The 15,622-nt window shown below is 31.4% G+C and overlaps 1 protein-coding gene across 2 annotated transcripts in view; it reads right to left on the bottom strand.

Moving 5' to 3' along the window:
* Nucleotides 1–11,784, bottom strand: part of LOC114327699 (7-methylguanosine phosphate-specific 5'-nucleotidase) — a 40,278-nt gene extending 28,494 nt beyond the window's left edge. The window contains exon 1 of one of the 2 annotated variants that reach the window (XM_028276389.2): nucleotides 11,427–11,784. In XM_028276389.2, coding sequence (XP_028132190.1) covers nucleotides 11,427–11,703 — 277 coding nt within the window. In that variant the 5' untranslated portion in view covers nucleotides 11,704–11,784. Of the gene's footprint in view, nucleotides 1–10,960; nucleotides 11,029–11,426 lie in introns of those variants that run through there. The other variant, XM_028276390.2, reaches the window with a different exon arrangement.
* Between the last annotated feature and the right edge of the window lie 3,838 nt (nucleotides 11,785–15,622).

Raw genomic sequence — 15,622 nt, 5'->3', positions numbered from 1 at the left:
ATGAAAATTCATCATTATTAATTTTTAAATAAGTTAATCTGTTGGAATATAAAGATTTTAAAAAGATAGCAAATGAACTAGGGGCTTGTTCTATCTCATTGCCATTTACAGTTATACATCTGGGGTCGTATAAAGAAAATAAAGACAGCATAGAGATAGAGGCAACCTGCAACATTAAATCGATCTTCTTCTTCTTAAATATTGTAGTTTTGTTGACGGCAGCTCGGAAACGGGTGCAGAGGATCTGTTATACCATTCTCTCAGGTTTCTAAGCCACAACGCTCTTTTTCGAGCTGGCCCTCTTATTCCGTCTACCTCGCCTTGTATTATTAAATGGAATATAATACATATATGTCTCTGGGTGTCGCATAACATAGCAAAAAGTTAGTTATGGAAGTCCTCAGAACACTTAAAATCGCAAACTTGAATAATTTCCGAAATCGATCTAGAGCAGCGGTGGGCAAAGTGCGGCCCGCGGGCCGCATGCGGCCCTTTAGACATTTTTTTGCGGCCCGAGGAGAAAAAGTGAATTATTTTCATTTCAAGATTTTTTCTAATTATTGCTAATATTGATAATTAAATATAGATAGGTAATGCAGCTATTAATATTATCACTTTCGCAGCGGGTGATTTTTCCGCAAATTTTCAACATAACAGGTGCAATGATTTGGGTTTTTGGCACAGAGATTTATCGGCTCCCTCAATGAAAATCCATGAAATTTCAACAAATGAAAATGATATTTTCGAAGTAGTCAGGATCGAACTGTGTGGAAAATTTTGAATTAACCTGTAACCACCTAGTAAGAGTAACAACTGACGGAGCAATAAATTTAAGAGGAGCAAATATTGTAACGTTGAGAAAACTTAAAGATTACGTTCAACAGTTTCCAGAACATGATTTATTATTCTTCACTGCATAATCCATCATCAGATATTGTGCAAAAGTGTTTTGCAAGTGGATAACGTCATTTCAATTAGAACTAACATTGTTAACTGTATTCGTCCAATAGGATTAAATCATCGTGAATTCAAAGCATTTTTGGAAGAGTTATAGACAGAACATAATGATGTCTTATACCACAATCAACAATCATATTCGATAATTAAGTTTAGAAAAGGTTCTTAAAAGATGCTGTGCATTAGGGGAGGAAATTATTTAGAAATTAAACATTGCTACTTTGATAAATTAAGTGTTGATCTCAAAATGAAACTTTTGTAATGAAATTCAAACTATTCATTGATCATATAAAAAAGAAAGAATTAGTCCAATTATTTCCCAATAATTTTGTTTCGTCCAGATCTGGATTATTCTTGTGATTAGAAGTTGGGTAGTTTGGATTTTAAATGAGAGATATCTATGTCAAATATCAAAAAATATACAAGGTGGTTCTAAAGTTATGCTTCCAGAAAGACATGGGCAAAATCGATAAAACACCCTGTAACTCAGTTATAAAAATTATTGAGGCAATATATGTAGTATATCTAGAACCGCCTTAGTGACCTCTATTCACAATTTAAGTATTCCCGTTTCTCAATTAAACACCCTGTATATTTGCGACAAATACCGTGCTTAAATAAGTGCGAATGTGGTATAGGGGGGTAGAGATATGGTTTGAAAATTTTGAAATTTTCGATTTTTTTTTATTATTTTGTATGAAAATACATAATTTCAAAAATATTCTCTGAAAATTTCAGTTTGACCGTAGGAAAACTACCAGAAATACAGCATGTTTAATATCCCTACCTTCGACTCGCTTTGCAGCAGCTTGTTGAGCGCAGTGAGAAACGTTCAACAGCTGTTCCATTTTCTATTGCAAATTACTCTGCGATTTAAAAACATATTCCGATGTGCATCACTTTACGATTTGACAGACAGAAGAAATTAAAAATAAAAGTTGTCAAAACTCAACGTGTTTTTCTCAAAACTGCTCAACTGCTTTTTATAGGCGGTGGACATTGTAACTCAAAGGCTACTTGACAGATCCACTTGAAATTTTTCATATATTTTCTTTAGACATTTCTTGAGGTATCAATGACAAATGTGTTGATTTTCACTATTTCGGTATTTTCACTTCTGAGTGATATCAAAAACGAAAAAATCGTCAAAACTAAAAAAAAAACTCGATAGTGTTATCTCGAGAAACTCATAAGCTAATAAAATATTTTTGAATTTTTTGTTTCATATGATCCAATAACGAGTTCTGATGCCTACTGAAAAAATCCTTTTTTTTAGGTGTCGGTAAAAATTTGCCACCGTTGTCTTATTTTTCAATAGTTGGTCTTGAATCATTTTTTTCGGATATTCTTTGAATTGTACTGAATATGTTTATTTAATTTAAAAATAAAATAATTCTACCATAGTTTCAAACAAATTAAAAAACTTTTGCTTAACATTCCCCCCCCCCCAAGTTAAAAATTCGAAAACATTGCGGCCCTTGGTAATAGAGTAAAAACCTTTTGTGGCCCTTATTAAAAAAAGTTTGCCCACCCCTGATCTAGAGAATGTAAATAAAAATACAAACATCGAAGTAGGGACAAAAAAAAGAGAAATAGAGAAGAGAAATATGGTAATAGAGACTGAAAACTCATATAGCAGAGTAGAGGGAAAAAGAGAGTATTAACAAAGTAAGGAATTAGATATCTTATGTCAATGAAAGTAGACTCAGAGTAGACCTAAAGATAGGTAAATAATGTGAATCTATATACTTTATATGCTATGGACTTGAGGCAGACACAAGAAACAACAGAAATATATGGGATAAACTACAAGAAGTAAAAAGAACATTGTACAGAGAATATTTTTATGATCACAAGAGATCTGAATGCAAGAGTGAGAAAGGAAGTAGAGTAGGAAACTGGTATAATGTCATTGTACCATATATAGAGAAGAGAAAATCAACAAAAATGGGAAACTATTACTGTAATTCTGTCTAGACAACTTAGCTATCATGAGCACACATTTTAATGTAAAAAAATATACAAGATTAATAGAAAAGTTTAATGTTGTTCTGAAGCTATTTCCTTGTGGCATTTTTATAATCAACTATTTTCAATGGGAAATAAGCCACAATTTTACCAAAAAAAAAAAATGATTTTATTAACGTTTCGACGCCCAAGTCGGGTGTAGTTGTCAAAATACAAAAAAATACTGAAAAAAAATAAAACGTAAAATGAAACGTTAATAAAATCATTTTTTTGGTAAAATTGTGGCTTATTTTCCATTGAAAATAGTTGATTAGAAAAGTTTAGTCAAGAGCAGACCAATACATCATTGACTAACAACAAACTAATAAATATTATTTATACACATGTTTTTGTACTAAGTAAACTTTTTCAATGAAGTTTTAATTAATGATTTACCTAACTAGTTTTATAGAAATTATTTTTGGTCCTAAGTCCATTAATGTAAATATATCTTTTTGGAACTAAGTTCTACAAAACTATAAAAATATACTGGTATGTTATAGACAAAGAATAGAACACATTAGGACAATAACATTTTTATGTATAAAAACTGAATCATAAACCAATTGAACATACTATTTAAGGCAACTAATAATTACAAATTGTTACTACCAGTTTAGAATACAAAAAAAAAATCAACAACAAAAGCAATGATGAAGGTCAACTTCAGAAGCAAACAATGAACTATTTAGTCCAGTTACTAAGGCTACTCACCTCCAAATTTTGACGGATTGAACGGATGGTGTGGTGTTTCTGGCCACAGGAAAAAAAGAGCTATAGGAGATAGTACAGAGAATAATAAAAGCAGCGAAGAAAATTGGACTGTACATAAATGAAACTAAAACAAAATGTATGGAATGGACAGATGTTCAGTTCAGAAATGGAGAAAAGTTTAAAGTAGAAGTAGAAGAAGGAAAATCATATGAATTCGAAATGGTAGGAAGATTTACGTACCTAGCAGCAATATCATGTAAACCGAACATTAAAGAAGAAATACAAACTAGAATAAAGGCGGGCAATAGAAGTGTATATGTGCTTAATGGAATGTTAAAAAGCAAGTTTTTGAAAAGCAAGTAGTTATACAAAAACACTATGTATATGCTATGTATACAACCAATAGTAATAGTAACATACCAATAGTAAGACATGGACAATGATAAACAATGAACAAAATTTACTGGAGGTCTGGGAAAGAAAAATCCTTAGGAAGATATATTATGGAGTAATAATAAAGTTTATGGATAAGAAGATCAAATGATGAGTTAAAGGAATTATACAAACAACCTAATATAATGGGAGTGATAAAGGCACATAGATGATGGATGGCGAGGTCACCTAGAAAATTTGCTGAACACCAGGTACTCCTAAAAGGGTACTAAACTACACTATGACCTCAAAAAAAGAAAAGGAAGACAGAAAAATGGATGGAAGCAAGAAGTTGGAAAATATATGGAAAGAATGGGGTTAGAAGACCAGAAAAGAAAAATGAATAACAAGAAGAGTGGAGAAAAATCATTTCAGTACACAAAGTAAAGTGAAAACGAAGAAAGAACAAACTTTTTAAACCAGGTGCCTCTAAGGCCTTTAGTGCTATTGTATATATATCGTCGCTGATTTGCAAAAAGGTGCCAAGTAACATTTTTATATTTTTACAAAGTGGATCTACTAAGCTCCTTTTTAGACAACCAATTTAAAAAAATGTTACTTGGCACCAAAAAATTATGAGACTATCTCAACACCAATAAGTAATACACTTGACCCCTTTTTACAGAATAGGTAGAACCTTCGTACCTCTCATTTTTGCACATAACCCCTCTTTTGAATAAAATGTCACTTGGCACCTTTTTGCAAATCAGCGACCCTATTTTTTTTCATATATCGAAATATCGAAAACTCTAAGAGATTTTTTATTGAAAATAGACATGTGGCATTTTTATGGCAGTAACATCTTAAAAAAAATTAAAGTGAAATTTGTACACCCCATAAAAATTTTATGGGCTTTTGTTCCCTTAAACCCCCCCAAACTTTTGTGTACGTTCCAATTGACTTATTATTGTGGCACTATTAGTTAAACACAATGTTTCTAAAACTTTTTGCCTCTTAGTACTTTTTCGATAAGTCAGTGTTTATCGAGATATTTTGAATATTTGTCGAATCCACCACATATTTGTGTATGGTTAAGCACGGTTATAGAGACCTGTTAATAATATGAAAATTTATTTATAATTTACATTTGAGGTATATTTTGAAAAAGAAGCTACATCTCGATAAAAGGTGACTTATAAAAAAAAAGACTAAGAGGCAAAAGTCTTAAAAACACTATGTTTAACTAATGGTACCACAATAATAGTTTAATTGGAACGTACATAAACATTTGGGGGGTTTAAAGGAACAAAACCCCCATAAAATTTTTACGTAAATATATTGAAAAGGAAGCCGCATCTCGATAAAAACTGGCTTATCGAAAAAATACTAGGAGGCAAAAAAGTTTTAAAAACGTTGTGTTTAACTAATGGTACCACAATAATGAATTAATTGGAACGTACACAAAAGTTTGGGGGGGGGGGGGTTAAGGGAACAAAATCCCCATAAATTTTTATAATTTCACTATAATTTTGTTTTAAGATGTTCCTGCCATAAGAATGATACATGTCCATTTTCAATAAAAAATCTCTAATAGTTTTCGATATATTGAAAACAATCGATTTTCATTTTGTAACTTCAAAGGGCTGTAACTTTTTTTATGAGTACATTTGTACTAAGGTAAGTTAGGTTCAATCGAACTATTTTTGGCCCCAGAATGTGTGGTATAATTTATGACCAATCTTTTCGGTACACCCTGTATAACAATAAAATATTACTATAAGGTAAGAATATAAAAAAACAACAACAAAAGCTATGATGAAGGTCAACTTGAGAAGCAAACACTGAACTATTAGTCCAGTCACTCAAATCATTCACCTCGTGAATTTTGACGACTTGAACTGATTCACTTGAAATTTGGTGAGTAGATGGGGAAGTTCTCAAATAACAAAAGTTATATAACGCTGATGTGTGCTTCCGCCCCAGGGGTGGTTGCCACTCCTTCTTACGGGTGAAAATTCTTTTGCTCAAAATAATCACAGGAATCACTAGCACTAAAGTTAATACTTTTTGTGCTATTGAAAAATGTAGCAGTCCTTCTGAGAGCAAATACCATGAGTTGCTTGATAACATCAAATATAGAAATATGGCCTATTTTGGACACGTAGTAAGGGGAGACTGATATTACATTCTCCAACTTATTATGATTGGTAAAATCAAAGGATGCAGGGGAATTGGTAGAAAACAGGCCTCTCGGTTGAAGAATATCAGGGAGTGGACAGCAATAAAGAAAGCAGAACAACTATTTAGAATACTGCCGTCCTCAAATAACACGCGGTATGTGCAGCCAACTTCAAACTGAGAAATCGGCTCTCAAAGTTTTTTCTCAGGACTCTATATATTTTGACAACGTTTTAATGCAAAACATGTTTTTTTATTTTATTTTATTTATCAACGGGCAAGCCCAATTACAGTAATGTTAAACTATAAATTCATAACACTGACTATATCTACAGTTACAATACAAAAAGTTAATCTGTATTATTATACAAAGCAAACAAAAAGTTATCTATACAAAAAGTTAATCTGTATTATAATACAATGTAATACAAAAAGTTATCTATATCCATTATCCATTACACAAGTCAAGAGTACACAAAACCTGACGCAAGAATGAGCCAAAGGTTGCAAAGAAATCTATGTTATCATATTGATTGGCTAGTCTGGCAGTTCTTGAAATGAAGTTGTTAAATCCATAGTTAGTGCGATGTATAGGGTAATGGAAACTAGCTATAGATCTGGTAGGTCTAGATGGAACATGTATATTAATTTTATTGAGCAAAGAAGAAGCAGCAGCTCTAGCATGCAGAATATTGTAAAAAATAATAAGATCTCTCTTCTTATGACGTATAGAGATGGGTAGCATATTTATTGTAGCAAGTAAATCTGCATCATTGTAGTTGTCCAAGATGTTTAATTTGAAAGCAATCTGTTTAAGGAATTTATGCTCAACATGACACAAGGTCTCAATATGCACACCATAAAAAGGGGACCATATACAGGACGCATACTCAAGATGGGGACGGAAAAGAGAGCAATAAAGCGTTTTTATGACAGTAATCCCAGTAAAATCCTGTGTACTTCTTCTGATAAAGCCAAGCATCTGAAATGCCTTGTTGACTATATTATTTAAGTGATCAAAAAGTTGTAGAGTAGCATCCAAAGTAACACCAAGGTCCTTGATGAAAGGTACAGTATCTAGGCAATGCTGTCCAACCTTGTATTCAAAATGGATTGGGGATCTAGATCGAGAAAACGTAATGGCTTTGCATTTAGATGGATTCAGACTCATCCCATTTCTTGTACACCAGTCCAACAAATTAATTAACTCATATTGAAGTTTATCAGTCATTGGGTGATTTAATCAGACAGCTCAATTTTAAGTAATCGCAAACAGCAAAAAATGGGAAGAAGAAAAACATTCGTGAATATCGTTTATAAAAATGTTAAACAGAAGAGGCCAAAGATGTGATCCTTGAGGAACCCCTGAAGGAACAAGAATTGATTTGGAAAGAAAATTACCAATTTTTACTATCTGTCTACGATTAGACAAATAGCTGCCAAACTAAGAAATCAATGGTTCATCAACACCAATCATTCTGAGCTTATGGACCAACATACCATGTGACACCCTGTCGAACGCCTTGGAGAAATCAGTGTAAATTGTATCCACTTGATAGCCCCTCTCAAGGGAGTCAAACAAAAAATCTACATAAATTAATAGGTTAAGCTCAGTAGATCTATGGGGTCTAAACCAAGATTGTTGATCGATAAGTTTAGGCTCAAGTAAAGGAGTTAAAAAGTCACAAACCAGACTCTCAAACACTTTGGGTACCACACCAAGGATGCTAATAGGACGATAATTATTGACAAGAGATTTATACCCGTCTTTAAATATAGGCTTAAGGAAACTTTCTTTCCAGTAATCTGGAAAAAGACCATTCTTAAAGAAAATCATGTTTCTATCAAAGGTGTAAATAAAAAGTCATATACCGCACTTTAATTGAGCAGCGGACATATTACTGGATTAGAAGTATTGCTATATCTGCATTTTATTTACAAATAGGATTTTTAACAAGGAAGAATAGTTACCAAAAAAGAAAAATAAATAGCTTATAATTGTTTATTATATACGCAAAATACCTACATGTCATAAATGTTCAAAATACGAGGTCGCAACACGAGTCTCGATAAAAACGCGGTAAATGCGCTGTGTTCAATTAAAACCCGGCAATTACATGATACTCTCTAGCACATACCGCTGTAGCTGTACCGAGTTGAGTACTCTGTAGATACCGCATTTTAATTAAGCAACTATTGAAATTTAGCACATACTGCATATTCCAATTTGTTTATTTTGGTAGTAAATAAAATGATATGGCTTTCAGATATTGCAGAAGCATAAATAAGGTCAGAAGGAAACCACAAATAGCAAAAACTCAATTTTTAATTTTTTTGCAGATACCACGTTTTAATTCAGGACTAGTGTTGCCAGGTCCGATTTGTTTTTAATCGGTACGTAACCAAAAACAAATCGGGATTTGGGGTTGTAGATCGGGACAAATAAACAACAATAGCCCAGTAAATGACCGTTTTGGAGTGTAATTTTCAGAGTCAACTCCGAATTGCATGAAAATCTGGTTTTAGGTTCTACGTACCTACTTCAAAGTTGAACTTGTACCGTTGGTTGCTTTTACTTGGGGGGTGACAGTTACAGTTACCCCTTCTCGGGGGTAAAAAAACGCGCGTTTAAAGTAAGTCCCAAAATGGATTAACTGACTAACTCTAAAAAACTTTTGTTCTATATAATTTTTAAACTAAGTCAATACTTTTAGAGTAATTTTATTGAAAAAAATATTCTTAGTAAAAATGTAGCTTTTAAAAAAGCAAAAAAATTGTATGTTCAGAAAGTCTATAAAACCAGTAAAAGCAAAGTTGTAGCTCATCAAAAATACGTTCTTATTCGTCAAATTCCAAATCGAATTTTTCAATTTGAAATAACCAAAAAATTAAGCAATTTTCGGGCAAAACCTATTAACATTTTAAGTGTTTAAAAAAATCTTTAATTTTGTTTTATATAAAAGTCTCTAGCATTAAAACTAAGCGAGTTACGCACAAAATAAAGTTGGCCCCTTTTTTTGGTAAAAACACATCGTGAAAATCTCCCCCTATTTAGTACCGTAAAAATAAATTCATCGTTACTGCTTTACCATTTACTTTATATGTGTATTATTTATACGATCTGTAAGGTTTACCGGTTGGGAGTGCTTAGTTTTGAAAAAAATTGGTTTTATAGTAAAAAAAATTTTCCTAAAATATTGGAAAATGCCCTTTTTTCAAAATAACTTAAAAAGTATTAGGGATACTAAAAATCTCAAGAAGTAAAAAGTAGGTAGGTTTTTCTTTTATAAATATGATAGATTTATTTTGTTTTTCTGTAAGACAAAAATTGGTTAAAATATGGCTGTTCATGTTCATATTTTGCATACACTCGTGATTATTGACTCGTTCAGGCCCTTTCAGTCATGTAAAAAATACATAAGTAAAGTAAATTGTTTGTAAAGCGGTAACGATTAATTTAATTTGGGGTGCTAATAGGGGGAAATTTTTGATGCTAGAAACTTTTTAAAACATAAAAATAAAGCTTTATTAAAAAAGTTTTAATTGGTTTTTCCCGAAAAGTGCTTCATTTCTTAGTTATTTCACGTTGAAATATTTGATTTGGAATTTGACGAATAAGAATGTATTTTTCATGAGCTACTGCTTTTGCTGGGTCTATAGACTTTAAGCGTTCACAATTTTTTTCATTTTTTTTATATTATGGTACATTTTTGCTAAGAATATTTTTTTCGATCAAATACTTACTTTTTGAGTTATTTGTGAAAATCGTCTAAAAACGTGATTTTTTTGTCGAAAAATAAACATTTTCAATCGTAAATAACTCGAAAAGTATTAACTAAGTTAAAATTTTATAGAACTAAAATTGCTTAGAATTAGTCAATTTATCCATCTCCGGACTTATTTTAAACGCGCAGTGTTTCACCCTCAACTAGGGGTGACTGTCACTCGCCGGGTAAAAGCAACCAAAGGCACAAACCGTCCAAATTTTCATGCAATTCGGAGTTGATCCTGAAAATACACGGTATCGCCGTATTTACCGTTCATTTACTGGACTACAAGATGTTTCTATAATCTGTATTTAATCCTACATAATAATAATAATCAGACGAAATTACAAAAAAAATCGTAGAATAAGTAAATTATTTATCTTTTATTAAAATTATAATTTTTATTCGATTTTGCCGCTTTTAGGAGTGCCTTGTTTTTATAACATAGTTATAAAATTCACTGCAAGTCCTCCTGAAATTGGTTTTCGTGGGTGAAAATCGGGACATTTAGTGTCCCGATCAGGTACAAATCAGTACGCGTCCCAGACCCCTGAAAATCGGGACGTCCCGCGCAAATCGGGACACCTGGTAACGCTATTCAGGACTGAAGAATAGCTTGAGACAGAGACAGTTTCACCAGGTTAATCCCTAACGTCAAGGGGACTTGATAGGGCACGTTAAGAAGAAGACATAATTTTAACCCTTTAAAATAACAAAGGCACACCTCGTCCATCTATAACTTTTGAAAAGGAGAGTAAGACAAGCTTAAATCCAAATTTTCAGCTAAACCCATGCAGTCCCACAGAATCCAGTACTAAGGCAATATTTTTCATCCAAGTGACTGGACTATATAATTTATTAATTACAACCTTTTCTGGTTAAATTTAAACCTTGAACACACAAACATATCCCATCCAGCATTTTTTTTGTTGAGAATATGTAAATATTGTAAATACTTTACAAACCTTGAACACCAATAAACTTTAAGTATATTATCTAGTAACTAACGCTAAATTCTATAAACTAAAGTAAAATCTATTTAGTTTTTACCAATTCATGTAGTATTTGTATTTACTTTTATGATAACACTACAAGTTAAAGATTAATAAGTTACATTGTAAGATAAGATGAGAAAAATCAAAACAAATAAGTACTTAAAAATTATTAATTGAAAACTTGATTCAAAGTTCTGAATAATTTTCCTATAAAATCGTTTAAACTATATAATAAATTACCTATCTACATTTATTAATATCTTTCTTAATTTAGAACTTTGTACACAAAATTATAGATTTTCTGATAGAAGCAAGGGGTGTGTTAGATCAATAAAAGGGTAGATTTCGTGTTTCCATTGAAAAGGACAGTCTTTATGTATTAAACCTATTTTTAAAATAAATCAAGAGCTAACATATTGTGCAAAACGGTACTTACTGAAACTGCTTCGGTGTCTCTTTCCATTTTCATGCTGTTTGGTTATAGTTTTATCAAAATCTGAAACTAATTGTAATTTATTCATACCTCCATTAATTAAATTGCTAATTTTTTTATTGACAGCATCTTTATCTTTAATATGAACGTATGGTTTATTAAATTGTTCGAGTTCACAAACAAAATTTCTCATTTTTAAGTCCACTAGTTTGCCAAATATGTTAGAAATATGTGTTAACCTTAAAATAACTGTTTGACAACTGAATTTGAGACATTTCATTTCATTTCAGTCCCCCCCGCGTACAACCTTGCAGATTTCTGCAATTTTTGCAATAGTTCACAACCACTTCACAAAGGAGAATACTGATGCAAATAAATGAGTAAACTGAGTCATATACCTTTATTTATAAACTAAGTAGATTTGATGCAGTTTATAATTTTATTACGTTTTTACGATAATAATTTTCTATTTTTGTCGTATCAATCGCTCCTGTTGAATAAACAACTTTGTTAGAATCTTTTACACTAAAAACTTTGTTCTTTTACAGTAAACTGTCAAATCAGACATAGTCTAAAAATATGTTGTAATGCGTGTATCAAAGTACAAAATCAACCTTATTATTAAATATTTCGTAATTTTGTAAAAATACTCATTATTTTTAATGAATTTTTATTCATTTTTAAATTTTATTTATTGACCAATGGATTCCAAAAGGAGCTGTCAAATGTTTCGTGCGGCGCCCTCTAGCGGAACATAATCGTTAACTAATCGGCATCCATTTTGCAACATTCAATAGACACCTCAGCTTGATCAAATCGTTAAAAGAGGTCGGTAAAATGTGTCGTTTAAAAAAGACAAATTTTTTTTGAAATTAGAGATTTGACTCAAAATTTGAGTTTTTGTTTTTAAAGTGCGTCATAATAGTTAATTGTTTTCCATTTACGAGCTACCTAGATGTTTGGGCTGAAGCTGAAGTCGCCATTGTGATCTCCTAGATAGGTATGTAAAGTACTATGCTTTTTTTAAATTTTGTTAAGTATAAAATGAAATATTTTTATTACAGATATTTACTGATTATGAATTATTTGGTAAGCATAATTTTCAATAATTAGTATATACTTAATAGAAAGTAGGTATTATGTCTTGTCATGATAAGAAATTACTTAATCGGTTTGAATTCACTTTTGACTGCATCTTTTTCTTATGCTAGGTAGATTTTTCAACAATGTCTTTTCAAGTTTTTCTTTGCCTGACTTAAAACTCAGTAAACATAGAAGAAAGACTTGCTTTAAACATTTGACTGTGGATTTAAAGTCAGACCTTTATTTTGTCAAATGAGGGAAAAACAAGATAGTTCAGAAAGTTTGTGACCTATGACAATAAAATTTATAAAGTCTTATCATTAGAGAGGAATATTTTGTAAAAGGGGTTCATATTATCAATATTTGCAAATTTAATACGGTTCATCGTTTTTCCTTATACCATGAGCAACCCAAGCCTACCAATTTTTATGACTCTTAATGCAGGAGCGTCATTTAAAATTTTGGTAGGGGGGAGGGGGCAAGCATTATAATACAATATATTATATATGCAAACATAATACAAAATTGATCTATTTTTTGTATAAATTTCAGTCATTTTCAAGATCATGGGGGGTAAATGCCCCCTGACCCAATCAAATGACGCCCCTGTCTTAATGACAGGATTTCAATAAACTTGGTCGTTTCCTTTGTAGGGTCTCCAATTATCGAGTTCCAAAGTTGGTCTTTTTTTCTAGCAGTGTGGCCTGCGAAGCTCCATTTGAGTTTGGACGTTTTGTTATGATATCCTCGACTTTTTTTTTGATATATATGTTACCCATATAATATAGTCCATATGGGTCCATGGTAGGACCACTCCCGTCTGGAAAAATTTTTAATCCGGTTTCTTGGTGGATTCCTATTTAAAAATGTCCCCTTTAAACAAATCTGAAGGGTGCCGGGCGGAATTTTTGGGCAGAAATTGTTTAAACAATTTTTTTAAACAAATACAAAACATCACGTTTTTTTGCTCTGGAACATACATTTTTAGGTTTTTGGGTCATTCTAAACAAGAAAATTATCTTGTAATTTTTCTGAAAAATTGGTAGTTTTCGAGCTATAGGCGATTTAAAACCTGAAAATGCGAAAATACGCATTTTCGAGGGCTAAAAACTCATATTTAAATTAGTATTTTTGTGGTTGCCAGATACTTAAATTGAAGTTTAAACATTCAACTTCAAGATTCTGAACTTCTTGCGTCTAACCTTAATTTAAACCGTTGTTTTTTACTTTTTAAATATATGCATGTCCATCCGATTTTTTTGCCGGTGCGGCGCGGTCTATTTAAAAAATTTACAATTTTCCTCCGAAAAATATTTTTCTAGATTCCTTGGGACATTCTAAATAAAATAAGTTTCTTGACATTTTTCTCAATAGTTAACAGTTTTAAAGTTGTAAGCGATTTAAAATCCAAAAACGCTTTTTTCTGGCATTTTTTTGATTTTAAATCGCTTATAACTTTAAAACTATTAACTTCTGAGAAAAATGTCAAGAAATTTATTTTATTTAGAATATCCCAAAGAATCTAGAAAAAATATTTTTCGGAGGTAAATAGGATATTTTTGAAATAGAGCTCGCCGCACCGAATTAAGTTTAATTTCGAAGAAACATTCTTTTTAAAAACTTTATTTTAAAAATACATTTATAATATATTCTACCGAACTACTAATAATAATCAAAACGTCTTCATTACAATTAATAGAACTGAGCCATTCGACTTCTGGTAGATGAATGCTAGCTGGTAAACAACAGGTGTGGGCTTATTTATTACCTCTTGTTTCGATGGACTGTGGTCGGTGATTTCCTATGGAATTGTTTATTGATATTTATATGATTACCGGCAAAAAAATCGAATAAACACGCATATTTAACAATTAAAAACAACGATATAAATTAAGGTTAGACGCGATCACTCTTCAGAATCTTAAAGCTGAATGTTATGTCTTCAATTTAAGTATCTGGCAACCTCAAAAACACTAATTTAAATATGAGTTTTTAAGCCTCGAAAATGCGTATTTTCGCATTTTTCAGATTATAAATCGCCTATAACTCGAAATCTATCAATTTTTAAGAAAAATTACAAGATACATTTTTTGTTTTAGTCCAGAAAGCCACTGCGCATCCGCTAGGAAAAATATTCTAATTCAGATTTTTTGCATAATCTTACTCAAAAAGGACTCCTTTTAACAAATTTGCATGTTGCCAGGACCAAAAGGTGGTCAAAAATTTTTTAAACGTTTTTTTTTTGTTTTTTTCCTAAAATTATTTTTTTTGCATGGAAAAAAGTTTTTTTAGGTTTTTTGGATCATTCCAAACAGAAAAGGTCTTTAGTGACTTTTCTCTAAAAATGATAGTTTTTGACATATAAGCGATTAAAAATTGAAAAATTGCGAAATCGGCCATTTTTAACCCTCAAAAACTATGTGAAAAACTGAAAATTTGAATGTTGCCAAGGTAGGTAGATATGCTTTAAACATCGATTGATGAAATCCCGAAGAGTTTTTTGCAATACAATATTCAAAACTCCTAATTTTTTTAATTGCTAATCAAGCGTGCTCGACAGTATGGTGCAAATGAAAGGAATAAATTCGTTATTTCGTAAACCGGCGACTTTAAGGAAAAATCCCGAAACAGGTCGATTTTTATTTTTAATTTATGATATTGTGGCATATATGGTTTACTAGTGACGTCATCCGTCTGGGCGTGATGACGTAATCGATGATTTTTTTAAATGAGAATAGGGATCGTGTGGTAGCTCATTTGAAAGGTTCTTCAATTCTCTATTCAGTAATGTACACATTTACATAATTATTTATACAGGGTGTCCTTCTACTTCTTTTTTGTCAAATAATTTAATTTAATAAAATTTTTTTGGACACCCTGTATAAATATTTATGTAAATGTTTATATTACTGAATAGAGAATTGAAGAACCTTTCAAATGAGCTAGCACACGACCCCTATTCTCATTTAAAAAAATCATCGATTACGTCATCACGTCCAGATGGATGACGTCACTAGTATATCATATATGTCACAATATCATAACTTAAAAATAAAAATCGACCTGTTTCGGGATTTTTCCTTAAAGCCGCCGGTTTACGAAATAACGAATTTATT

The sequence above is a fragment of the Diabrotica virgifera genome, chromosome 7 (assembly GCF_917563875.1).
Source record: "Diabrotica virgifera virgifera chromosome 7, PGI_DIABVI_V3a".
NCBI classification, from domain to species: Eukaryota; Metazoa; Arthropoda; class Insecta; order Coleoptera; family Chrysomelidae; genus Diabrotica; species Diabrotica virgifera.
The sequence above is the reverse complement of the archived record's forward strand: the minus strand, read 5'-3'. Positions and strand labels throughout refer to the sequence as shown.